The following is a 27,399-nucleotide window of genomic DNA, read 5'->3' on the forward strand; positions in this document are numbered from 1 at the left end:
GATGGGGACCCAAGAAAACAGCCAGGGAACAGCACAGACTAGAAAGCTTTGTTCACTGCTCAGAAATCCAGGTTCAAATTCCTGCTGAGCCACAACACTGAGTGGACTTGAGGAAATTTCAGCCCTTGCTTTAACTCTCTCAGCTTAAACTACCTTTCAAGCTTGTTTAGGAGATAGATATCTCCTCTGAGTAAATAGCTTGATTTTGTCAAAAGAACTCTGCCAAAAACTCAACCGTGCTCCCCGTTTTTACCCCCATAATAATCCCCTGAAGTTTGCTAAACTGAGTAAGAGTACTGGCCCAAGTTTAGCTGGATTGCTTTCTGGACCAACTGGGGAATTCAGTATTCAGATCACATCAACACAAAGTCCATCTGGCCATGTTGCACTAGTAGACCCATGATAACAGCAGGCAGGAAAAAAACTATTTATTGTATCACTTAAGCCACCAAGCTGATCAACCTCCACCAACACCCTTTTATGAAACATAAATTGCTGGAATAACATTTCTTGGAGGCAGTCAGACTATCGTTCTACGGCATCCATCTCCATAACAGTCAGGACATGGATAAGTGTCTGGCATGATGAGCATCTCCATTGTTTCCACGAAATGACCCAACGGATTTTCTGGATGGACAACCTGTGGATGAAATTGCAGTTCCATTTAGCGAAGCCTGATAAGCTACTTGGGATATACAAGAATGGATTCGCGATGGAAAGTGACATTGAGTCACAACTGACTGAAGGTGACCTTGTAGGGTTCTGGAAAGGGCAGCAACCTGTCAGTATCACTCAGTATCCTCCCTCCCTTTTCACACAAGGCCTGAACATCTCCTGAAAAAGTTCTCCCCTACAGTTTCATTTTTTTTTCTACCAGTGCACACCTATCAGCAACTGATTACCATAAGCCATCTGGCCTTCACCTCAGGGATCAGATTATACCCACCAGCCAGGTCCCAGGGTAAGAGTATGCCAAAATCCAGCCAGGGGAAGCCCTAGTTAACTACAAGCAGCAGTTAACTACATATGCAACAGGCCCAATACATGAAAGTGGCTCAGGATCCTGACACATCCACAGTCTGGGCATAGCAATGGATTAGAGGCTTGTAAGCCTAATTCTTCCAAACACTTTGCAAGTATGGAAACTATACGGTCCATAAGGACATATAGATTCCGGTAAAAACAGCGTTTTTGGGGAAGACTTCGCACAACTGCCACAGCTGGAGCAAAGCCACAATGGCCCACATCCCCCACATGGCGTTTTAGCATCCACCTGGTGCTGAGTGAACGACACTGGGTGGATGCTGCCATTTTCCCTGTGCCACTTTAGTTCCCCTCTTACCTCCTCTCGGCTGCCATCGCTCTGCAGAGGCTGGGGGCATGCCTCCTGGCCTCTGACCCCGGGGGTGTCACCATGGCCACAGGGGTGTTTCCCGCAGCTCTGAAGAGCAAAGGCAGCCTAGAGAGGAACTAAAGAGGGGAACTAAATTGGCAGCCCCGTGGGCCTCAGCAGCGCTGGGACCATTTCCATGACAGCTTGCATACTGCCCCGGGGGATGCTCCAGCATCAAGTATACCGGTGCACCGCTGCTCCTGAGGCCCATGTGGAACGGCCTATGACTAACAAAGCCTTAAGCCTGTAGGTATGGTAGAAAACCTGGGAGTTAGATAATGAGGAGTGATGGACTGAGGTAAATAAAACTGAAATTAGGTTACACAGATCCAAAACGGAGCAAAGCTTTTTCCTAAGCACTTTTCAGCTTTATGAATATTCAAGGACATGTGTGACAGATTGCTAATAAAATGGCAAATTTAAAAGGTGCAGTTCAGACAAAACAGAAGCACAATGAGTTAACCACAGCTCCACCTAAAGGGCTGGCTGTGTTGCAGTTAGCTAGAGCCACAGAGAGAGTGTGTGCTCACCTGAGACACCGAGTCACACAGAGAGAGCCAGTCAACAGATCCTGTCAGTGAGAGTCAAGAGGCTGGGTGGGCAGAGTTCTCACAGAAATCTCTCAAAAGCTGAGAGGAAAAGATCCTGACTTCACTTGGTGGCCAGGGTGGTGGTGAAAGAAAAGAGGGGAAACTCTATTCCAGGGGGACAACTCCTAGGACCACACAAAGGGCTTGGAAATTGTTGCAGGGGACGCAGCACCTAGAAGTGGGGTTGGAGAATACCACAAAGTGTGGTAGCAGTATATTGGAGGAGTCAAGAAAGGGTTTAGAGAAACCCCAGACTTGCTCTGTCCCAACCCAGTGAGAAAAACCTGAAGGGCAATTGGTGATTCAGGATCTTGTTCAGGAGCATGTAGGAAAGGTTTACCCTGAAGGACTTAACTGAGTGTATGTAGGTATATTTTAGAACTGAAACAGCCTTTTTGTGAAGCCTGTAAATAAATTCTTGTTGGTTTGACTGTTAAGAAGCCTCTCAGAGTTCCATTTTCCCGCAAAAAGGTGGCTGCCTACGTTTCCTGACAGGAATTGCCTGAAGAGCTAGTGTGTGCATGTGAGTGGGGGGAGGGGGTGTAACTAGGCAAACTGGAGCCCTGGGCAAAACCTGAGATTGATCATCCCCGGGAGCGTGATGGATGCAATACGTACCCCCCACCCCTTTATAGCTACGCCCAGTGGCGTATCTAGGCAAACTGGAGTTTGGCACACACACCCCATGGGCAGTCGCCCTCCCCCACCACTACCAAACAACAATTTTTTACACCAGGTCGTTTCAAAGTCACATTTAATAACATGCCCCAACTCACAAATCTGAACACAGCAATGGGCCATGCCACACAGCAGTAATTTTTAAAGCATTTTCAAAATGCTTTCAAAATGTTTTATTACTCTTATGAAAACATTTTATGGTGTAACAGACCCCCAATTTGGGTAAACAATTGGGGGAAACAGCATCACTTTCAATGTTATTTAAACTGGGGACCCCAGATTCACCCTTTAAGGTGGATTTAAAAGGAGAATCTGGGCTCCCTAGTTTAAACAAGTGATGCTGGAATCCACTCCCAAACTGCATCATTTTCAATGGTGTTTAAACTAGGGAGCCCAGATTCTCTTTTTAAATCCACCTTAAAGGGAGAATCTGGGGTCCCCAGTTAAAGCAACATTGAAAGTGATGATATTTGGGGGTTGATTCTCCCCCACCCTGAAACAGCATCACTTTCAATGCTTAAACTGGGGACCTCCGATTCTCCATTTAAATACATGCCAAAAATGGGGGGGGGGGAGGTTAAAAGGAAAATCTGGGGATATTTCGGAATTGCCTGCTGTCAGGGGTGCAATTGTTAAGGTAGCAACACCAAACTTCCAGGGTATCTTTAGGAGACTCTCCTAATGATGCCACGCAAGTTTGGTGAAGTTTGGTTCATGGGGTCCAAAGTTATGAACCCTCAAATATGTAGCCCCCATCTTCTATTAGCTGCCATTGGAAACAATGGGGGATTGGACACCCTCTTTGGGAGTCCATAACTTTGGACTCCCTGAACCAAACCTCACTGGAAACCTGGGTGATGGCATCAGGAAAGCCCTCCTGAACCCCCCTCCTAAATTGTGGTGCTGCTAGCCTAATAACTGTGTCCCCTGTAGGTTAAAAACGGAAAAGCCACTAAAATTCAAAAAAACTCTCAAACGAACCCTGCAATTTTGGCGCTTGCCACAAGTGGGCACCCTGGGCAACTGCCCACTTTGCCCAATGGGCATTACACCTCTGGGGGGGAGTGCCTGGGCTATCAGCAACCATTAGCTGAGCCCTCAGCACTCCCTCCTGCTCGGCATCTGTGAGTGAAGCTGTGTTACAAATGCATGTCTAAAACACTCCTGTCATCTTTCAATGCAATTTACAGCAAAATATGAGATACTTACCTCAATGAAAAACCCTCTCCCTCCTTTTTCTGGAAATGGCATTTCTTTCTTATAAACATTTCTTTTCTGCATGAAGATAACAGCAGAGCATGACATACAACCTCCCTGAGATATTTCCTGGGAAGCTTAGCCATAGCTCTTAAGCAGATTGGGGGTGGTGGTGGTGGTAGTAGAAGTGGGGTGGGGGAAGTTTTGCCAACTCAAAAAATGTCCATGAGTTCCAGCCACTCCAATATCAAGTTATTCAAATAATTTTCCAAATGTTTTCCTAACAATATTTAAAGAGTAGTCAATGAAAAAACATTATTGGTCGTATAGGCATATCTCATTATTGAATGCGGTTGAGGCTGCTGATTGATGGGGCTGCTGGGGCTGCTGATTGGTGGGGCTTCGCTGGAGAGGTGGGGGGGCTTTTCAAATTTTTAAATCTTTTCAGTTAGTCTCTCGGAACCACAGCAGAGAAGAGTAGAAGTGGAGAAGAGGAGTGGAGCCAGAAAGGGGTTAGAGCTGAGCTTTCCCTGGTTTTCTTTTCAGAGTGTTTTTCTCAAAGCCACATCTTTTAAACAGTGTATTTTTAACAGGGGGGTTACCTCCTTTTTTTCTCCTTGTCCTGGAGCCATGCTGATTGGTGGGGAGCCGCTGAGGCTGCTGATTGGTGGAGCCTGCTGAGAGTGGGCTTTTTCAAGTTTTTTAAAATCTTTTTTAGTTAGTCTCTGGAACCAGCAGAGAAAGGAGTAGCAGCAGTGGAGAAGAGGAGTGGGCCAGGAAAGGGGCTGATTAGAGCTCTGGTTTTTTCTTTTTTTCTAGAGGGCTTTTCTTCAAAGCTTCATCTTTTTTTTAAACAGTGTATTTCTAACAGGGGGTTTCTCGTTTTTCTCCTTGTCCTGGGGCTGCTGATTGGTGGGGCTTTTAAACTTTTTAAATCTTTTCAGTTAGACTCTGGAACCAGCGGGGTGCACCATTAGGCGCACGCAGGTGTTTTACTAAAAAGAACATATTTTAAGGGATAGTGTTAGAGAGGTATAGAAACCTTCCAAGAGGTGAAACTACCTAATTAAAATCAGTAGTTGAATATCTAAGCAAAATTAGATATGAAGGCAGGAAGCCAGCAGAGGGGTGGGGGATTTCCAGTGTTTCGCACTGGAGGTTACACATGTATGACTCATCTGCCACCAGGACAGAAGTGGGTGGGTGTGCCCTCGCTGCAATGAGACTCCAGGCACTCAGGAAATGTGTCCATTCTCTCTGAAGCCACAAGGTGGCAGACCTGGGAGAAGCTGAGAGAGGCAGAGAGGCATGACATGATGCTTTCAGGAGCCTTGGGGACCTAACAGCTGGGTCCCACTCCCAGAGATGACATCTCTCTGTAGATGTCATGGAGAATGAGATTGTGGGGGGATGAGAGGGCGTTACCAGTCTGAGGTGGTGGAAGATGCTCCCTTTAAAATAGGACCCCTTCCTTAGCTGGTGATCCAGATATCCTCTACATACTGAGGATACCCCTCAGGGAGGTGGGGGGGTTCCTTTGCAGTGGGTGATTTGATCATTAGGAATATAGAGAGAGTTGGGTTTGTGAGGAGAGGTGCATTGCATTGACCGCGATGGTGACTATGCCTGCCTGTGAAGCTGCTGCGGATGTCACGCTTACGTCCTAGAATAGGCTGTTAGACAGTGCTGGGGTGGTAACACAGGGTGCAGTCAGCAGTTGTGGTCCATTACATTGGGTACCATTAATGACATTGGGAAATGTAGCTGGGAGGTTCTGGAAACTACATTTCTAGGCTGGGCATAGGAAAAAGGTTCAAAATCCAGGACCCCCCAAGCGTGGCATTCTCGAAAATGCTACCTTCGTTCCACATACCATTGGGGGAAAGCTGGTGGCAAGCGGAGATACAGGGTCTCAATGTGTGAATGAGAAGGTGGTGTAAAGTTTTGCAGAGTTGTCAGGAATGGGGGAACCTTTTGGGACAAGGTAGGCCTGTACAAAAGGGACGGGCTTCATCTTAACCAAAGAGGAACCAGGCTGCTGGCGCTCAACATTAAAAAGGTGGCAGAACAGCTTTTAAACTGATCCTTGAGGGAAAGTTGACAGGAGCTGAGGTGACTTCGGTTTGGAATACAGTGTCAGTGGGGATGCAGACAGAGAGGGAGGTTTTTCTAAATCAACCACATACAAGTGAGGAGCATAGCAATGTGATAAGTGATAGTGTCTACAAAAGGCTAATGCTTTCACATCCTGCATGTGAGCTCCCAAAGGCACTTGGAGGGCCACTGCGAGTAGCAGAGTCCTGGACTAGATGGACTCTGGTCTGATCCAGGAGGCTAGTTCTTATGTTCTTATGAATGTGGATTATCAACATTTTACCTCAATAATGTCAGAAAAGGCAGAGCCCGATCTACAGGCAATGTACATATTTTGTTTGATGTATTTCCCCATTACGTTGTCCAAAGATCTAGGCCAGTATGCATGGCTTTACTCCCAGTTTAGAACCCCATAATGATCATCTGAAGTATGTATAGATGGGAGAGAGTGACTGGCTCAACTTCCCCCAGAAGTTTCCAGAACCAGAGGAGGGAATTCAACCCGCACATCATTACAAAACACCAGCTGAAACTGCTTTCATACACAGACTAGCTACCTTGCACCAGTGGACCTACCATAACAGTAAGCAGAAAAGGCCTATTTACTATATCGCATAAGTCACCAAGCTGATCCACCTCCATTAACACCCCCCCATGAAACATAAATTGCTGGAGGTTGTGAGGTTTCCGGGTTATGTAGCCATGGTCCAAATATCTCTATTCCTGAGATTCCACTAGCATCCTCACAGATGCAAACACACAGCCCGGAAAAACCCGCCACAACCTAACCGCAAACATTTCCCTAAATCCTTTCTGCCAGAGACTAAACATTTATTTAACAAGGCATAGCATGGCTTTGTCAGGCTATTCACCTGCCCTTCCTTGAACCTTTGAAAGTGGGACAGTGGGAGATGGGCCTTACCCTTTTTGGGCCCATACCATTGAACCCCTGAAGCAAAGTTCCCCAAGCTTGGATGGTGTAATCCAGAGACTCTCCTGAATATACCCTGAAAGTTTTGTGACTGCACCTTCACAAATGTGCACCCCACAGCCTCCACCAGAAATTCCCCATTGACAGCAATGGAGCAAAGTCACTGCAGAAATAAGAATCTCGGGCAAATTTCTGGGGGTGCTTGTCAGGGGCGCATTTTTAAAGCCAGTGGCGCCAAAGTTTCAGGGTATCATCAGGACGCTGCCCTGATGATACTCTCCAAGTTTGGTGCAGTTTGGGTCAGGGGGAGAAAACTTATGGACCCTCAAAGTGGTAGCCCCCATCTCCTAAGCTCCCATTGGAAAGAATGAGGGATAGGGCCACCCCTTTGGGGGGTCCATAACTTTGGCCCCACACAACCAAACAAAGGAGTATCATCAGGACAGTCTCCTGATGATACCCTGAAATTGTGGTGCCAATAAGACTAAAACTGTGTCCCCTACAGGCTGAAATGTAAAATAAAACCTAAAAATAAAAACGCATCCGAATTTCTCAGATGTTTCCACAGATTCACATGTGTCCAAAACAGCCAGTTTTGGGATTTGGCTGATCCGAATCCATTGATCCAAAATTGATTCGAATCCGAATCTGCCAGAATCTCTTTGGTATCGTCAAACCCTAGTATTAGGTTCCATGTGAAGAAAAAGATGTTCCCCCTTACATCAGGAAAAACATCCTGACAGTAAGGGCTATTCAAAAGTGGAATGCACTAACTTGGACTGTGGTGGAGTCTCCTTTGGAGGTATTCAAAGAGAGACTTGATGGCTGTGATGGATTCACCCAGAAAAGGGTTAATAGTTTTGCTAAGGTGCAGCCAAGCAGGCCTAAACAATAATCCCCTTGTATGGAAACACCTCCTGATTGGCTGGCAGAGGTGCAGTTCACCTAGAGCCACAGGTAGCAGGAGCTGAGACGTACTATAAAAACAGGGAAAAGCCTGTCAGTGGAACAACATTCTTCCGATTCTTATTCTGCTTCTGTTGGAACTGTCTGTGTGTGAAGGGGCACAGATTCAGCAAACAGACACAGATCGTGTCAAGACCCAGTTCCTTCAGTCTGGATATTGTGTCCAGTGCCAGTGTGGCCAGTAAGGAACCAGTGAGAGGAAGTCTAGGGGGGCAGAGTCCTCAATATCTCAGACTTAGGGAGGAACAGTGGCTATAAGAGGTTGGATAGCCTGAAGATCTGAAATAGGGAAACTTCACATGGGGCCCTCCAAAAGTCTGTGACCCTTTGGTGTTAAAGGATGGGTGGCCCCATCTCCTATTAGCTCCCAAACATCACCAAACCAGGGTGGTATCATCAGGAGAGTGTCCTAAAGATACCCTGAATTTTTGGTACTTCTAGCCTAAAAACTGTGTCCCCTGCAGGCCAAAAACTGAAAACACACTAAAAATACAAAAAACACAAGCTAGAATTTTTGCGTGGCCCCCAGGTGCGTGCCCAGTGCAATGAGCACCCCCTGGCCCCATTGTGGCTTTGCCTCTGATGAGAACTCTTTCTTTCTGGCTCTCCGCCTTCCTCTCTGGTCTCTCCTGTCCCCGTCTGGCCAACTAACACACCCTCTGTCCTTTATAGACAACTGCAGTCCCTATCCATCCTCCCCCCACAACTGCAGAGCCCCGACTCACAAAGCTACTTGCATGGGTATCCGTATATACTCCTGTATAAGTCGACCCGCATTTAAGTCGAACACCTAATTTTTCCACCAAAAACTGGGAAAACGTATTGACTCGTGTACAAGTCTCGGGTGGGAAATGCAGCAGCTACTGGTAAATTTCAAAAATAAAAATAGATACCAATAAAATTACATTAATTGAGGCATCCGTAGGTGAAATGTTTTTGAATGGCTATTTCAAAGAGAAAAACAGTAAACTATGCTAAATGGAAAAGAGGGGTCAACAAAGAACCCTATGGGTATCAACAATAACTTTAAAAGTACAAAAACCTTAGCTTTTTTTGTAAGAAAGAGAGTTTAAACAATGGATCTTACAATAACAACTGGAATAGAACGGTACCTGTTCCACTTATGTGACTCAAAAACTACCCACGCTTTTTTAAAATAATGGTTCATTATTTTTAGTGTACATATTTTTTAAAATTGCACATGGCAGGTGTCATGTTCGACGGAACATTCACACACACAACCCTGTCAGGAGAGGGTATTTATGTTAGCAGTACCAACTTGTTTCAGAGTATGCTGAGGAGTCCTACATTGTTGATCCCACCCATTTTTGTTGAAGTTTGGTTCAGGGGTCCCAAGTTATGGATACTCAAAGGGACCCCCCATCTACTAGCCAGCTCCCATTTAGAACAATGGGGGATAGGAAACACCCACATTGGGGATCCAGCTTTGGACCCACGGGTGGCTGGTATCAGCAAGATATTATCATGATGATACCACACAGGTTTAGTGAAGTTTGGTTCAAGGAGTCCAAAGTTATGGACCCTCAAAATGTAGCCCCATCTACTATTAGCTCCCATTGGAAACAATGGGGGATGGGAGCACCCACTTTGGGGATCCATAACGTTAGACCCCCTGAACCAAACATCACCAAACCTGACTGATATCAGCAATAGATTATCCTGATGATACCACCCAGGTTCAGTGAAGTTTGGTTCAAGGGGTCCAAAGTTATGGACCCTCAAAATGGAGCCCCATAAAGTATTAACTTCCATTGGAAACAATGGAAGATGCGGCACCCACAAAGTTATGGACCCCCTGAACCAAACTTTACCAAACTTGGCTGGTATCATCAGGAGTGTCACCTGATGATACTCTGAAATATTGGTGCCACAAGCCTAAAAGCTGCGCCCCCTGGTGGCCGACAAAGTAAAAACCCTAAAAAAAATTTAAAATACACCTGACTCGTGTATAAGTTGAGGGGGGCTTTTTCAGCACAAGAAATGTGCTGAAAAACTCGAAACTTATACTGCAGTATCTCCCAATGAGATCCATTCATCCCAGAGATTACATTTTCCAAGGCTGCAATATGCTCTGGCAAGGAGGAGGGAAGGGAGGAAGATCTCAGAACATCAGCATTTTCCACTGGCATTTTGTGGAATACAAACTACTCTGTCTTATGGGGGGCAGCAGCATGTTGAGATAAGTAGAGTAAAGTCCAGGAGAAATTACTTACCACTTCTTTAACGTCTGTCCGAAGTCATTTTACAAGGGTTTGTCTTGGGAAGAATTGCCAGCTACTCTCCCTCATTCTGGGGTCACAAGCCCTATGTGGTAGAGACAGAGATGGATATGTTACTTTATCTGCTGAGAAAAAAATACCCTTAATAACGACCTCATATCCACTGAAGATCAATGTGATTGGAATAACCCTACCTGGTATTATCAACTGTGCCAGCATGGTGAGAATAGACTCTGTGGGTATTGTAGGCAGTAAGAGAAATAGTCCCGCTGGTATTTGTCTAGGAAGAGAGAAAGATGTTGGTGACATGAACAAAAACAAAGCTCCATCCACCCTTTAGAAGCCTTTCTAGAAGTCTTGATGTGCCAGATCAGCTTAGTGAGTGGAGTATTCAACTAGCATCTGTGGGGTCCAGGCTTAAATCTGCACTCAGCCATGAAGCTTGTAAATTTAAAAAATGATTTTTGTTTAAACTTTACAAGCCTCTGATGCCAGTTTATTTTAGCCATGCTTTTGCGTTTGTAAATACCAATTCGTTTGTAAATACCAACTTCTTATGTTCTTACTCCCCATTCCCTCCACCCAAGGCAGCAGGTGCATAAAAAGAAGAAAGTGGTCCTTCCATACAGAAGTTTGGCAGCATCTCCCTCCTCTTAAATTTTAAAGGCAATTATTCCCTATGGAACTTGGAGGCCATGATTAGCTTTTTGCTTAGGGGAAGAGAGGCTTTGGACAAGAAGCAAATGGTCACCAGGAAACCAAATGGCAGGCACCTCAGCAACTACCTGCAACTTGGGATCGATGATAGAAGGAGAAGATAAAACAGCACAACAAAAGCTGATTTCAAAAGAAGACCTCATTTTAAGATTGTAATATTTGTAATATTGTAATATTGTAAGACCTCATTGTAATCTGTAATAACGGAAGGAAGGAAGGAAGGAAGGAAGGAAGGAAGGAAGGAAGGAAGGAAGGAAGGAAGTCTAGCTTGGGATGTCAGCAAAGAGCATCCAGGGCTGCCTTTCCTATTTTATTTGCTTCTTGGGAATATATCTTCTCTGTACCTAGCCAAGCTGTTATTTTTTTTTTTATAAAACAAGACTTCAAAACAAAATTTTCAATTGTTGTGGGGAAAAGAAGCTAGATCTACGTCTGTATCTTTCTGCAGATGATCACTGAATATGAATTTCAGTCACCATGTTCATCTCCCAGGAGATCTTGTAAGGTGTATATTTCTTTTCAACCACCGTGAAGTAAAAAGAGGTAATTCTCTGCAGGAGTTTGTTTTTCCGTAAATTCAAATAATCAGTGTTTGGCATGATTCTGGAAAGAAACAGTAGCAGATATATGAAGCACTTAGTTACTTAGGTTGAAATATAGAGATTTTTTCTGCCGATGAAATGCTTTTTCCTCCTGTCCTACCCTCCCCACCTCATATCTACAGTAATAAAGATTGCATCCATCCATTTGTGCATTATGTGACTCACAGCTACAAGCTCCAAACTGCCACTAGCTACAGGATGATTGTGCAAATTGCACGTCAAGCAGGAAAGGGTTTCAAATATCCTGGACCATGTAACCCCCAGATACCCCCTCCCCTTTCACTTTTCAAATAGAACACATGGTTGTCTGTGACAGGCATAAATCCTTAGAAACTAAAGCCAGGAGCTACAAAATGGATCTCAGATTTTAAGACATTAATGGGTGTTGCTGTGCTCCAACTGGTGAGAAATGGTGGTCCTAACTCGCTAGTTATAACCCGGTTCAATTGTGCCATGCAAAAATGGTCTATGTCTCAGTCTCTGGAGCTCAGTGAACGGGTGCTTAACTAAACAGGCAAGGTTAATGCACAATCTTTTGTGCGGGAGTTTAGGAGAGGGCTTTTTGAAAGGGAGGCTGATAGATATGCCTCTGGGCTATTTAAGACAATTAAATATGGCTGGTCGGGAAGTTGCTGATGTCACCTGCAACAGCTATGGTATGTCAGTTTTTTTGCCGGAGAATGTGGGTAGCTATACTTGCAGCAAGTTCAAGTTGGTTGCTCTCTTGGAGGAGAAGGTCCAGCAGCTTGAGGTGCAAATATCTACCCTTCTGTTTGTTAAGTAGAATAAGGATTTACTCGAAAGAGTGGAACAGATAGTACTGGGTGGTGAATACAATGAGGATCTTTCTGAGGAGGACAGCAGCTCTCAAACAAAGGAGGTGGCAACTGGAGGAGTGTGACTCATAGAAGAAACGGTCTGTGAGTCTGAAGCTACAGAATAGATTTGAAGTTCTCTCTCTCTTGTCAGGGGGGATCAGGAACAGGCACAGGAGCAAGAAAGTCAACCTTAAGATAATGTGCAAGTGGCAGAAGGTTCAACCCACGGAATGTCAGTCCAACAGACTGACAATTAATTATGAAAAAACCAAGGCATTGGTCTTCTCTAGGCACTTTAAGAAGCTCACATGGGCAATGAAAAGCACCCAAATCGAACAGGTTAAGTGCTATAAATACCTTGGCCTCTCATTCTCCTTTAACCTTTCATGGTCAACCCAGAGGAAGGCCGCTCTCCTAGCTACATCTAATAGTATGTCAGCACTACTACGTTTCTTTTACAGCAGTGGCCACTCCTTTATCCCTCCTGCCCTCAAATTTTTCAATGCCAAAGCCGCCTCGAGATTGCTTTACGGAGTCCCAATTTGGATTCAAGCTATTAACCACTCCTTGAATTCTCTTCAATCCAATTTTTTTCACAAGATAACTGGACTCCCAAATTGTATGCCCTATGCAGCCCTTTGTCTGGAGTTAGGTCAAAACTCCTTGGAATCAGCCGCTTGGCTGAGGACTTTTAGATTCTGGCTGCGAATTCATTTTCTCTCGGACTGTAATTCCCTGGTCCACCGTCTGCTCTCTGACACCCATTCCAACCCCTGGTTTTCCATAATTGAAGAAAAAATTGCATCTATTGGACTGTCAGTGGATTCACTTTGCCCTCTGTCCTATTCAGAAGCTTATAGGAAATTAAAAGGTCAACTATTGGATAGAGAGTTCTCTACCCTATTCACCGCAGCCAAGAAAACGTGCTCCCCCCTGTATTTTTCTCTCCCATTTGAACGGGGCCACTTGGCATACTACCTGTATTGCCTAATAAACCCTGCTCAAAGGAGAGCCATAATGTTTGCCAGGTTTAATGTTATGCCTTCTGCCTTGTTACATGGCAGATTTAATAAGCAAGAAAAGGCTAAAAGATTGTGCCCATGTAACAATGGCTCAGTTGAATCTCTGGCCCACCAATTATTTCACTGTCTCAAATTCAAGGAAATCAGATCCAAGTATGTGAATCTCACTCCTTTACATTCACCCGATCTCCCCGATTTAATTAGATTACACTACTTGTTGGACAACCCTGATCCTTCTTTCTGTATGATAGTGGCAGACTTTCTCCTGGAAATTACTAATTGCCAGTAGATTTCCTTCGTCTAATCATGTATATCCTGTATTGTATATGCTTTTAATCCGTTTTTATTATTGTTGTACTGCTGTCTATGCCAATAAAGGCTTGCTATAAGTAAAAAAAAATCCATGATGTCACAAAGAGGCAGAAAAGACTTGTCAAGTCCACTCACTTCAGATAATATACACGTGGCAGAAGGTTCAACCCACGGAATTGCCCCTGCAAAACCCCAGAGCAAACATGTGAGGGTGGGAGGGGATTCCCTGGTGAGGGGAACAGAAGCAGTGATTTGCAGGCCTGACAAGATGACTCGAGAGCAATGCTGTGAACTTGGGGCAAAAATCCATGATGTCACAGAGAGGCAGAAAAGACTTGTCAAGTCCACTCACTGTTATCCCTTTCTGTTGATCAACATGGGAACAAATGGCAGTGAAAGATGGAGCTTTCAGGACATCAAAAGAGATTTTGAGGCTCTGGAAAGGAAGCTGAAGGATTTTGATGCACAAGTTCTCATTTCATCTCTACTCCCAGTAGGAGGGCATGGCCCAGCGATTGAAAGAAAAAAGGGGAGGTGAACCACTGGTTTCACAGGTGCCACTAGGAACATTTTGGCTTCTTGGACCATGGTCTCAGGCTTCATGAAGATGGACTGCTGCAAAGGGATGGGTTGCACTTCATGGCTTTAGATAGAAAGTTTTTTGCTAGGAGGCTCACAAATCTGATCAGGAGGATTTAAAACTGATTTATGAATAGAGAGACAGTATTCAAGTGGGCAAGAGTTCATCAAGTGCTAGAGATAATGGTCCAAAGGTTATTGAGAGAACTGAGCAAATAGTTCTAGAACCCGACAGGCAGAGGTGTAGCTACAATGGGGACATCGGGGCGCAAAAATTGCAGGTTCGTTTGTGGCTTTTTGTATTTGTTAGTGTTTTTTCCATTTTTGGTCTGCAGGGGGTGCAGTTTTTAAGCTAGCTGGGGCTACCATATTAGGGTCCATAACTTTGGACCCCCTGAATCAAACTTCACTAAACCTAGGTGGTATCATAAGGATAGTCCCCTGCTGATACCACCCAGGTTTGGTGAAGGTTGGTTCAGGGGGTCCATCTACTATTAGCTCCCATTGGAAACAATGGAGGATGGCGTCACCCCCTTTGGGGGTCCATATCTTTGGACTCCCCTGAACCAAACTTCACTAAACCTGGGTGGTTTCATCAGGAGAATCTCCTGAAGATAGCCTAAAATGTTGGTACTGTTAGCTTAAAGAGGCTGTTTTACAGGCTGTGTGGCCGTGGTCTGGTTGACCTTGTTCCTAACATTTCGCCTGCATCTGTGGCTGGCATCTTCAGAGGTGTATCACAGAGAGAAGTCTGTTATAAAAGAAGTCTAGAAACAATGTAAAACAGACTTCTCTCTGTGTTACACCTCTGAAGATACCAGCCACAGATGAAGGTGAAACATTAGGAACAAGATCTACCAAACCATGGCCACACAGCCCAGAAAACCCACAATAACCAACATTGAAAACAATGCTGTTTGGGGGGCAAGTGGGGAATGTACCCTGAAATAGCATCACTTTAAATGTTGTTTAAACTAGGGAGCCCAGAGTCTCCCTTTAAGGTGGATTTAAAAGGAGAATCTGGGCTCTCTAGTTTAAACAACATTAAAAGTGATGTTGTTTCAGGGTGGATTCCCCCCTTCAAAAAATAGCATCACTTTCAATGTTGTTTAAACTAGGGAGCCCTGGGTGTGTTCAGATTTGTGTGTTGGGGCATGTTCTATAATGTGATGGTGACTTTATTTATTGATTGATTGATTGATTGATTGATTGATTGATTGATTGATTGATTGTTTGGATTTTTATACCGCCCTATCCCCAAGGGGCTCTGGGCTGTACACAACATAAAATACAGTTAAAACACTGGCTAAAACAATTTAGAGCAGCAATAATAATGAGAGGCGTTTGAGATGACCGGTACAAAAAATGTTGTTTGGTCATGGTGGGGGAGTGAGGCTGCCCATGGGGGGGGGGCTCAGATTTTGCTCCGGGCTCCATTTTTCCTAGCTACGCCTCTGCTGACAGGGGAGGGAAATAACCTTAAATAAGCAGCCAGGAGGAATCAACCATGGTCTTAGATGTCTCTACACTAATTGTATGGTATGGTATTGTATTATTCCTTACAGAATCAGGCAAGTCATACTAGCCTGACAAGGCCTTTGATCTCCAGATAGCAAACCAAAAGGCTTTCAATAAGTTGCCCAAAAGGAGCCAGCAGTCCAATGGCAGAACAAACAAAGGACTGGCTTACAGCATGGGCAGGAAACAAAGTGGGATGAGTCTCATGATTGGAATTTAAAAATAAACCGACTACAGAAGGACAAGGGGTAACACTGTATGTCAGGTATGAATACACCTGTGAGCAGGTCGATAAATCCTGGAAGCCAGGTTGAGAGCATATGGGTAAAAATTAAGCTGAAGAGAAAAATGGGTGATCTCATTGTGAGGGTCTACTGAAGCCAGACTGAAGAGCTGAATGATTCCTTCCTGCGATGAACAAACTTTCAGAAAAGAGAGAAGCAGTAGCAATGGGAGATTTCAATTATTCTGATATGCTGGGTGTTAAACTCTTCCTAGCTTATTAGGTCCAAAAAATTTCTCACTTGCTTTGTAGACCATTTCGTGATCCAGAAGGTAGAAGAGGTAACAAGCATATTGACTATGTTAGATCTGCTCCTAACCAAAAATGATGTCCTGGTTAATGGGGTGGAAGTGGTAGGATTTTTAGCTGGGAAGGACCATGTTCTCCTGGAGTCCATTATACAGTGGGAAAAGGATGCCAAGTTTTGTCAGACGTGTTTTGTATAGTTGAAGAAAGCTGGATTCACTGAACTGAGGAAACTACAACATGTGATCCCATGATTAAGCATACTAAAAGAGAAGAGGGTGCATGGTGGATGGGAGTTTCTTAAAAGTCAGACCTTGAAGGCACAATAGTTCCAAAGAGGAGGGAAAAGAGGATGTTTCTAATGAAATCAGGATGGATGTCTAAAGAACTTTCAACTGAGCTCAGATCTCAAAAGGACATGTAGAAGAAATGGAAAAAAGAGGAAATCAAAGGGAAATTCAAACAAATGTCCAGAATGTGGAGAAAGTCAGAAAAGAGAAATCACAGAATGAATCCAGGCTTGCTGGAGAGGTTAAAAACAATTTTTAAAAGGATTTTTGTTATTTTCACGAAAGAAAGAAAGAAAGAAAGAAAGAAAGAAAGAAAGAAAGAAAGAAAGAAAGAAAGAAAGAAAGAAAGAAAGAAAGAAAGAAAGAAAGAAAGAAAGAAAGAAAGAAAGAAAGAAAGAAAGAAAGAAAGAAAGAAAGAAAGAAAGAAAGAAAGAAAGAAAGAAAGAAAGAAAGAAAGAAAGAAAGAAAGAAAGACAGGGTTACAAAGTAGAAAAGATGGCAAAATGCTAACAGAGAATAGAGAAAAGGCAGAACTACTCAAAACCTTCTGCCTCTGCCTTTTCCAAAAGGAAAGCAGTACTCAACCAGGGAGAAATAGGATACAGTAGGGGAAATTCAGCACAGAAGAGATAAAGAGGCAGTACTGGAATACCTGGCTATTTTAAAAGAGTTCAAATCTACTGGGCCTGATGAACTACATCCCAGTGTATTAATAGACCTGGCAGAAGTAATCTCAGAACCACTTGCGATAATGATTCAGAACTCCTGGAGAAAAGGAGAAGTCCAGCAAACTGGAGGAGGACTAATGTTGGCTAATGGAGGCTTGTAAACAGAGGCTGGATGGCCATTTGTCAGGACTGCTTTGATCGTGTATTGCTGCATAACAGGGAGTTGGACTTGATGGCCCTTGTGATCTCTTCCAACTCTATGATTCTATGATTTGATGAGACGATCATGTAATTTGCAGGGTAAAAAGTCGCTTGTGATTGCAGGCAGGCCTAGTTCCAATGAGCCCTTCCTCAAAAACCACAAAAGACCTAGAAGGGGCTCTACTTCATCCTCTTGGCTTTCACTGACAGGAACCAAGGCTCCAAACAGCAATACTTTTGTAAGTGCCAAACAAAAACTACCAAGGGCATTTGTTTCCTGAAGTTACAAGAGTGGCTACTTTTTTAAATCTCTGTGTGTATTGGGAGGGAGTAAACTCCCATCGCCTTTTCTCAGATGGGAAGAAAGATGGGTCTTGCCTGTTCCTGGCTTCATTTCCTTGGATTTAAATACCCATAATTTTGGCAAAGGTGAGGATTAGATGTGCACGCAGGGACCCGAGAGCAGCTATCCCATTCCCTGCACCTTTGCTTCCTCCCCTACTTTTCTGTCTCTCACTCTTTCTCTCTCCTGCCACCCCTTTTCTTACTCACTCTCTCTCTCTCTCTCCCTACTCTGTGCCTGTCACTTTCTCTCTCTTTCGACCCTGCCCATTCCATCACTCTCTCTGCCCCATTACCCTCTCCCCCACATACCTGCTAACTCCTCCCCCATAGCAGCACTGGTAGCAGAAATCACAATGGGTCTCCCCACTACAGAGAAGAGTTCCCAGCTCCAGGTCAGGAAGTACCTGGATATCTGAAGGTAGAGCCTGGGGAGGGACAGGTGTTGGTACAGAAGTGACCCCAGCTGAGTATAATGCCCTCACATCTATCCTATGCAGCCATTTTCTCCAGGTGAACTGATCTGTGTCACCTGGAGATTGCTTGGAATCCCAGCAAATACCCAGCAACTACCTGGAAGTTGGCGACCATAACTATACTTCAGGTCCCACTCACACCAGGCTCAACCCCTCAATTCTCCAGGAATATCCAACCTGGAGTTGGTAACGTTATCTCATACCCACCCAACAGCCAACCTATTTCTATCAACCCCTTTATATTCACCTATTCCTCCCTTTGGCCTCACCTGGCAACCTCTGCCTTGGAAAACTATGACTGAGATTTGGGTTGCTGGCCACTGGGTCAAGCCCAGTTAGATGCCAACCCCCTTTCCATGCCTCATTCTCTCCTTCTCTACCTTGTATCTGCCTCCCATCTTCAGATACAATTATTATGTACGTATTTTATTTGTACCCCAACATTCTTCGTAGTGGGGACCAAAGCAGCATACATTTTTCTCCTCTCTTTTTTGTACACCCTCTGAGATTGGTCAGGCTGAATGTATTTGACTAGGCCAGAATCACCCAATGTCCTTCCTCAGCAAAACAGGAATTTGAAGCTGGATTTCCCAGACTCTGTCCTGAAGCTCCAACCACTTGTGCACCTGTTGCTGAACAGTAGTCAGAAGCCAGGTCTAGTTGAGTCATTCAAGTCAGGTGGTATCTAGCCACCCAAAGGGACCACTGCATGAGAACAGGTTCTGTTGATACAGTTAATTTAATGCTACCAACCATCCAAAACTATACTGCTTTTCAAATTCCTCGGGATTTCTGCCATTCCTACCACCATTATGATTCAGGAATAAAAACAATAGTTGTTCCCTTCAGAAAGTAAAAATGGTGTTTGGGGTATGAACTTACAGGATACGTTTCGGGCCTTCCAGTTGAGGAAAATAATATCGTGAGTTGTCCGGTGGGAAGAACTCATCCCCCGACAAAACGATTATGTACTTGGTTACATTCGCATATCGCTCATTGTATTCTGGAGAGGGAAAATCCAAAGATTACTTGCTATGGCAGGTGGATGAAAGTCCCACCCCAATTCTGATTCCAGTTGAGCAGAACTGAAGAAGAGCCACTGCTCACCACAGAAGGAGAGGGGCCTCCCTTCACAGCAACAACCACCACCTTTATTAGGCATTTAAAATAGGCTCTAGAGCGTTACCAGACAAGAGGGGCCTCCCTTTCCATCACTGATGGACGTCAATGAGCCCCTCTGAAACTCTCCTTCCCATCACTGCTCTTTTTCTCACCAGAAATTCAGTGTGTCTCTGCAAAGATGCTTCCTTACCCAGGGGGTCCAAGTGAGAAGCCAGCTCCTGGAAACGGGGGTTGTCCAACTCTTGGGTTATATTCATCTTATAGAAAGGTCTCATCATATACGACCAGCCACAATACGCTCGGTAATGGTGTTTGAAAGACTTCAGAAAACCAGAATCAGGCAATAAAAAAAAGATTACTAAATAATTGTTTCTTTTTTCTACGGATTGCATTGAGCAGTCAAGTGGAGAGAGACTAGGCAGCTGTGAGAAAAATCATGGAAACAGGTCACAAGCAATATACAAATTGAGGGACTGGAGCACCTTCCTTATGAGGAGAGAAAATATACAAATTGATGAAGGATGTGAAGGCACTGCTTGCAATTGTCTGTGATGGGAACGTTTTTAGAGAACTTGCTTTATGGGGATACTTGACTGCCAGTTCAATCTCACCTTTGTGAAATTCAGGAAATCCATGGCTACGGGAGCAATCGCTTCAACCCTCTTGTCAACTGCTGCTGTCAGCCAGGAGATCCACCCACCCTTCAAGAAGAAGAAAAGGGTAAAAGAAGGAGATGAAAGTGGGTGGGGAAGAAATAAACAGTCGCCCAGCAGCTGCTAGTTTTCTTAGTAGCCCTCATTAGGGCAGGTGGAATACAAACTATGCAAATAAAGATAAATAAACATTTGAGATTGCGAAAATGGAACAAGGGGGATAACCCAAACACACACCAATAAGGATAACAAAGTTTGAACAACAACTGCTATCCTCAGGCTCTCCACTCACACTTACCAGTCCCAGGCCTGCTAATGTAAACTTTGTGACATTGTGACCAAACTCTTTCTTCACGTAGTCCGTGATGGTGTCCATGGCTCTCACAACAGCCTGCAGAGACAAAACAGGAGCACAATCTCATCATGGGGAGCAGGAAATGTTGGCATAGAGGTTCCTTGTGTGGTAAATCTACACAGAGACAAGCCAAAGACCACCCCAGTCCTCCAAGTGGCTATGATGCTTATGTTGTGTCTGTGTAGCTTCAAGGTATCTCATTGGAACGAAACAAAACAATCACTGAAGCATCATAAAATGCTGGGTGGGAAACTGAAACTGATGAGAGCTGTAACAGTCAGGCAAGAACAATAAGACATCTCCTGAGCTTTGCACAGTCCAGCAGAAAGGAAGGTTGCAGGTGAGTCTGCTATTTAGCGTCCTCAAGATAGAATGGCTTAAGCAGAAAAAAAGAGATCATGAGAACATTTCAGGAGAAAAGCTGTACGGACTTCCTCCCCAAGCGCATCCTCGTGACGTCTTATTTGTGCTGTACAGAATGGGAAACTCGTGTTCTAGTGCAGACAAAGGTGCGGGATATTGTGACAGACTGCTTAAGAAAGGTTTAATTTTAAAGGGCAGTTCTGACAGAAAGGGAATGTAAAGAGTTAACCCTGAGCTCCACCTGATTGGCTGGCTGGGACTCCAGCTGCCTAGAAAGGACAGAGGGTGTGTTCATAGGCCAGAAAGGGACAGGAGAGAGTAGAGAGAAAGAGTTCTCATAGCAGAGAGAGTGAGAACTTTGCTTCACAAAAGACTAGATAACCCGTTTCTGGCGGAGGACTGGGAAAGCCAGCGGTGGGAAACCTGAGCCTTACTCCAAACAAAAATATAATCACAGAAACAATAAAACACATGGAGGGCTTGGTTACAGATATTTGCGGAGAAAACACCTAGATACAAGCCAGAGAGTCTCTGAGGGGGTGTGTTATACAATAGGCAGAGTCAGGAGTGGGATCCTGGTGGGATACGCCACAGCCTGCTCTGTGAAGCCCAGCGTGCCTCTTCTTTAGTGGAAGGAGTAGGATATCTATTTGGATCTGCAAAAGGAAGATTTCCCTGAACAAAATGGTTTAGGGAGCAGCAGTGGCGTAGTGGTTAAGAGCAGGTGCATTCTAATATGGAGGAACCAGGTTTGATTCCCCGCTCTGCCGCTTGAGCTGTGAAGGCTTATCTGGGGAATACAGATTAGCCTGTGCACTCCAACACACAGCAGCTGGGTGACCTACACATGAAGCCTGCTGGGTGACCTTGGGCTAGTCACAGTTCTTCGGAGCTCTCTCAGCCCCACCAACCTCACAGGGTGTTTGTTGTGAGGGGGGAATCGCAAGGAGATTGTAAACCCCTTTGAGTCTCCTGCAGGAGAGAAAGGGGGGATATAAATCCAAACTCTTCTTCTTCTTCTTCTGTTTAAAGTAAAAAATAAACCAGAACATCATCCATTGTGAACTAGAATTCGTAATCCATACTGTATATTCTGCAAATATTTCACATTAATTAATCCAGGATTAGAGACACAGATTAGCATAACATTCTCACATTCAGGAATATAGAGCTTTTAAGTGGCCATGCATCATAGTAAATCACAATTTATCATAAAATGAACGGAAAGAGTGCCAAAATAAATAGTCTACCAAGCAAGTAAAGAGTCCCCTGGACCCAACAGTAGTTAAAGGGTCCCTCCTCTTACTAGCCAGCAAGTTCCGGGCTACAAGAAAGAAGAAGAGAGGGGGAGGCGAGGGTGTGAAGATTTTGGAGGGAAAAGTGAAATCTCCTTACAGTGTTAATCCATGTTCCCTCAGAGGTGGCAGTGAGAGCAAGTCTGACAGGCTCTCTTGAAGAGCTTAGGGGAGTGCCTGCTCGCTCTACGTTCAGCACCTACGCCACCTTTACCAGTGATGGCTTGGGGCGATGATCATACTTTTGCAATTACCTTGACAATTGGGAACTGCACAAGAATGGGCGCGGGGGCAGTCCCGTTATTTATGAACGTCCACCATGAACATGCAACAATATCATATCCAGTGATGTTCTTGCATCTTAAAGGATCATTCTGGCACAGAGGGGAAAAAAGAAAGAAACATAAATGTTGGATCAGTCTGGAGAGAGAAGCTAGGCCCTTCCCAACAGAGTAGTGCCTTTTCAGCTGGGAAGTCAGAGGGAACTTTCAGCGCAGATAAGTTCTTCTGTACTTACATGGAAGGTGAGAGGCTGCGGAAGAGCCCCACTCAGCACAGCCACGACCCTGCAGGGAAACCACAGTCACTTGCATATAGAGTATAACATGAGCTCTCAGGTTCTGGACTTTAAATTGGAGAAGGCTTCTGAGAAAAAGACAGCTGGAAACAAGATAATTTGAAGTAACATGAAACCATCTCAACTGGTCCCTAGATAGATTATGTTATGACCGTCAAACTCCGGTTTTAATTATATTTATAATTACATTGTATTCCACCATTTTGGATTTAATGACTTATGTAGGAAAGACTTAATCACCAGGTTAGTCCATCTTTCTTACACTCAACTACCTCAAATGGTTGTAGGGAGAATGAAATGGAGGAGGGATTAGAATTCCATATGCCCATCTAACCTCCTTAGAGGAGAAGCAAGAGATAAATTTACAAACAACATTCAAACATGCATATGTTTAGGGCATCTGCATTTGTCATGGTTCTTCATTCTCATGCTGGGAGCACTCATCTCCACCCACAGCCCAAGAGCAGCTGTCCCAAGCAAAGATAAAATGATTTTTCCCACTTAGTGACCCTGCGCACATACGATTTTGCTACCACAGCTGTGCTTGTAAGGGCTACATATTGAACTAAATTATCTGAAATGAATTCATCATTTTGATCAGTTGTGATTATAAGTAGGCAAGATTCTGAAATGGATATTTTTCGAAATTTCGGCACAGCAATCTTCAGTGTATGGCTCCAGACCACTTTATCCACTTCAGATTCTGAAAAAAGAAATGCAGAATTTTCCATTCAAGACCACCATCACCATCATCATGTTCATATTATCATCATAAACAAAAGCTGTATGTCACCTTTCTGCCCAATGAGGGCAATCAAAGCACCCAATAATTAAAAGAAAATAACGATCATATAAAAACAATGAAAACTAAGGTGCTGTGTGGTTTCCAGCATGGCTGTGTTCTAGCAGCATTCTCTCCTGACGTTTCGCCTGCATCTGTGGCTGGCATCTGTGGCTGGCATCTTAAAAGAACTGAGCTGTGGGCAGTGACAGAGGGCCTTTCCCCACTTACCGTAAGCCCCACGCTACTTGAGGAGAGTAGCGCGGGGTTCCTCCTCACTCCCTGCGGCAGGGGCAGCCACAGCGCAGCCGCCCCAACGCTGCCGCTGTTGCACCCCCTCAGCGTGCGGCATCCCAGGAGCTCTTCTGAACGGCACCTTTTGACACAGAGCATGGGGTCGTGGGGACACCTAGGCACGTGCCTGGGATGCCGTGCGCTGAGAGCAGCGCGTAGCATAGGGGGGATGGAAGAGAGTGGGGAAAGGCCTAGTAAGAGAAAGATGAAAATCCCCGAAGAAAGTGTCACAGTTTAGTGCAACAGCCACCCACTTCAAGAGACTCTCGCCTAATTTCATGAGGAAGGGCATTTGAAGCAGAAACTTGGAAGATGACGTTAATGGCCTGAAAGGTTCATATGTGAGTAGGCAGTTCTTTGTGGCCCCTTAGTAGAAGCATATCTAATTTTGAACCTGACCAATCTTGATGGGGCCAGTCTCTCAGAAGACAATTCTGATATGAACCCAGTTTTCAGAAGAAATACCAAAATTAAAATAAATGGAGGGACCATTGAATTCCACTCAGAACAGCAAAGTGTTGCCTGCAAATGAAAATCTGCAACCTGATCGTGGAAGAGGTGGTGCTGAAGGTAGGAACAGGAAGAGGGTTGGGAGGAAGGTAAAAAGGAGGGCAGAGTGGTGAGGAGGTGCGGGAGGAGGATCCCCACTACTCCCCAACGTTTCAGCCAGGTGGGTGGAATGACGTTCTCTCCACCATCACTTGAGCTGTGCCAGGAGGGGAACCTGCTGCAGAAGGGAAGGTGGTGGCAGTGCTTCAATGCGAGTGATGTGGGAAAAGAACGAGTGGGAGGACAAAGTGGTGGGGAGGCAGAGCTGTGAGAAGGGGGATGGGCGGGTGGGCAGAGTAGTGAGTTAAGGCTGGAGTGTGGGAGGGCAACATGAAGAAACAAGAAAAGGGTCCAACGGGAGAGCAACGGGGACCACTCAGTGAACATGCAGCTGCACCTGGCCTGATAACAGCTACTGCATCAGTCAGCACTGTCTGGCCTACCCCCAGCAGAAGTGGGATCAAATGAAAGAAAATTCCCTGTGTTAATTCCCTGGAATTGGCCACCACTGTGCTTCTTGACCAGACTTCACCTGGGAAGTGGCTTCCAGGGGGTTCGAGTGGGGTTTTCGGGTTGGGATGTGAAGACATAGGAGACGTTTGAAGTTGGTGAAGTTGCCAACGTCATTATACCGCTTCTAGGTCCAACCTTCCAAGCACAACGGGCAGGTCTAGGAACAAGAACTACCCATTGCCATCAGCACGGGGCAGCGGTGGCAGATCTTTAATTCCTCCTGCTGCTGCCACTCAAATGGGCAGCTGGCATCAGCCTGTGGGAGGCCTCCCTCCATAGCAAGAGCTCTGGCAAATCTTCACACTTTAAGATGACAGGGCTGCAGGAAACCTGCCCCAAGAACATTTGGCCTGAGGATTTGAATAACACTTAATTGTAGTAGAGTCTTTTAGAAGTATAAAAAAACAAACAAACTGCAACCCAGGACTGAGTTTTGAAAACCATGAGGCTGAGCTTGTAAGCTTCTAGAGGGGGGAAAAGTCAGTTTTTCCTTTTAAAAAAAATCTATTGCAGCCTAGGGTGAAATCCCCCCTCCAAATGAATTAGTTCTCTTTGCTTGCAGGCTAAAAAGTACTCAAGTCAGGCTGAGGTTTGCAGGTGTTCAGAAATAATTTCATGGGAACACCATGGGAGTTTTACAAAGTAAAAAAGCAATCAGGGTTGGGCTGTGTTCAGTTTATTTAGTTTTTATTCTCAGAGTCCAGTGCAGCCTTCGTTATGAGCCAGCTTGCTGTGATCAACAAGGAGGGCAGAATGACTGACAGCAGAGTGCACTGTGGGCCTGAGGGAAAGGCCAAAGAGAACAGCCACAGCAGCAGGGAGAGGGATGGGAGGGCGGCAACTTTCTCCTTCCCTGTGTGGAGTCTAGCTACAGAACCAGCCCACCCACACCCCATCATCTGGTCTTGCTGTAGATTACAAGGATCCCCCTTCAGATGGCCTTCGGGGATAGCGAAGGAGGACAGCCTGGAGTCCCCTCCCCCCCTCACACACACACACCGCCCCGGACTCACTTCAAAAACTGTCAAAATATCATTCCTTGAATTAGTACTTACTATCCAGCCACTTCTGGGAAGTCATGTTGATTGTATCATAGTGGATTAATATGCCATAAAAGGGCAATGTCTCCCTTTTAATGAAGGTATAGTTGTAGTGGGGGTCAGGAAGGTTCACGAATTCATCCAGCGCCTTTAGGTCCATCAGCCAAACAGTCGGCAAGAAAGCAGCAAAGAGGAGAAGGCTCAGAGGATGCATGTCCCAGCACCTAGTTGGGCCCTTTGCCAGTCCTTTTCTGCACAGCATCTCCTGCCTCAATACTGACAGAGAGGACTCATCCACAGTCCCCTTCAAAGCTCCGTTGGAGTAGCTTTCCAAAGGGATGATGCACACTGAAGCCTCCCTGTGCTTTAAGAACCCACTCAGTCTCCCTGGGGCTGAATCCCAGGCAAAAGTCCTGCCAAAACAATGACCCATTTTGTAAAATTACCCCATGTTCCAAAGGAGGAACCAGGAAAGAGCTTCTTGCTTCTCGGCAGCGCCTTGACATTTAGGAGAACTTAAAGCTATTGTGGTGTCATATTTAGAAACGTGGACTAGGATTTGGCAGTCCCAGGGTCTAATGTCCACTCTGCCACTGAGGAACCCTGGACAAGCCGCTCTTTTTCAGCCTAGCCTCCCTGTTACACCCCCTGACTTGGGATCCTTCTTCTGTTCGTTCATCTGATGCCACTTTAGCCATTGTACGTCCCTCAGCACACTTGCCCTCCTGAGAGTTTCACTGTCAACTTTAGGTGTGTAAAGCAAAGTGGATTCCTCTTATTTACTGTTTTGTTTCATTTTTTACCCACAGATGTACCAGAAAGTAGATCAGTTTCCAAGCAACCTTTTCATTGAATCATACAAAGTAAGAACATAAGACCATAAGAACAAGCCAGCTGGATCAGACCAGAATCCAACTAGTCCAGCTCTCTGCTACTCGCAGTGGCCCACCAGGTGCCTTTGGGAGCTCACATGCAGGATGTGAAAGCAACGGCCTTCTGCTGCTGCTGCTCCTGAGCACCTGGTCTGCTAAGGCATTTGCAATCTCAGATCAAAGAGGATCAAGATTGGTAGCCATAAATCGACTTCTCCTCCATAAATCTGTCCAAGCCCCTTTTAAAGCTATCCAGGTTAGTGGCCATCACCACCTCCTGTGGCAGCATATTCCAAACACCAATCACCAAGTATTGAGTTGATATCTGGGCTGAGGATAACAGGGGCATAATGAGGCAAACTGGAGCTCTGGGAAAAACCTGAGTTGAATGCCCCCCCCCCATGGGGGGCCACCCCACCACGACCAAAAAATGTTTTGTGCCAGGTCATTGGTGCCTGCAGGGGGTGCATTTTTAGACATATCAGCATCAAAATTTCAGCGTATCATCAGGAGACTGTCCTGATACTACCCTGTCCTGATACTACCCCCCAAGTTTGGTGCATTTTGGTTCAGGAGGTCCAAAGTTATGGACCCTCAAAAGGGTAGCCCCGTCTCCTTAGAATGGAACCTTTGAGGGTCCATAATTTGGCCTCCCTGAACCAAACTGCACCAAACCTGGGGTTATCATCAGGGCAGTCTCCTGATGTGACCCTGAAAGTTTTGAGACTGTGCCTTCAGAAATGTGCCCCACACAGCCTGCACACACACCCCCATTGACAGCAATGCAGAAAACTCAATGAAGAACAAAGATTCTTGGGCCAA

At 45.1% G+C, this 27,399-nt stretch overlaps 1 protein-coding gene across 1 annotated transcript in view; it reads right to left on the minus strand.

The window, feature by feature from the left end:
- The window catches only part of LOC125430514 (autocrine proliferation repressor protein A-like), a 435,445-nt gene that overhangs the window by 32,789 nt on the left and 375,257 nt on the right, over window positions 1-27,399 (minus strand). Inside the window, exons 3-9 of the mRNA XM_048492474.1 lie at window positions 22,206-22,325; window positions 20,237-20,329; window positions 19,897-19,986; window positions 19,476-19,605; window positions 19,046-19,166; window positions 11,283-11,409; window positions 10,284-10,369 (exon numbers count right to left, since the gene is read on the minus strand). Coding sequence (XP_048348431.1) covers window positions 10,284-10,369; window positions 11,283-11,409; window positions 19,046-19,166; window positions 19,476-19,605; window positions 19,897-19,986; window positions 20,237-20,329; window positions 22,206-22,325 — 767 coding nt within the window. The remainder of the gene's footprint in view (window positions 1-10,283; window positions 10,370-11,282; window positions 11,410-19,045; window positions 19,167-19,475; window positions 19,606-19,896; window positions 19,987-20,236; window positions 20,330-22,205; window positions 22,326-27,399) is intronic.

This window comes from Sphaerodactylus townsendi, linkage group LG04 (assembly GCF_021028975.2).
Source record: "Sphaerodactylus townsendi isolate TG3544 linkage group LG04, MPM_Stown_v2.3, whole genome shotgun sequence".
NCBI lineage: Eukaryota > Metazoa > Chordata > Lepidosauria > Squamata > Sphaerodactylidae > Sphaerodactylus > Sphaerodactylus townsendi.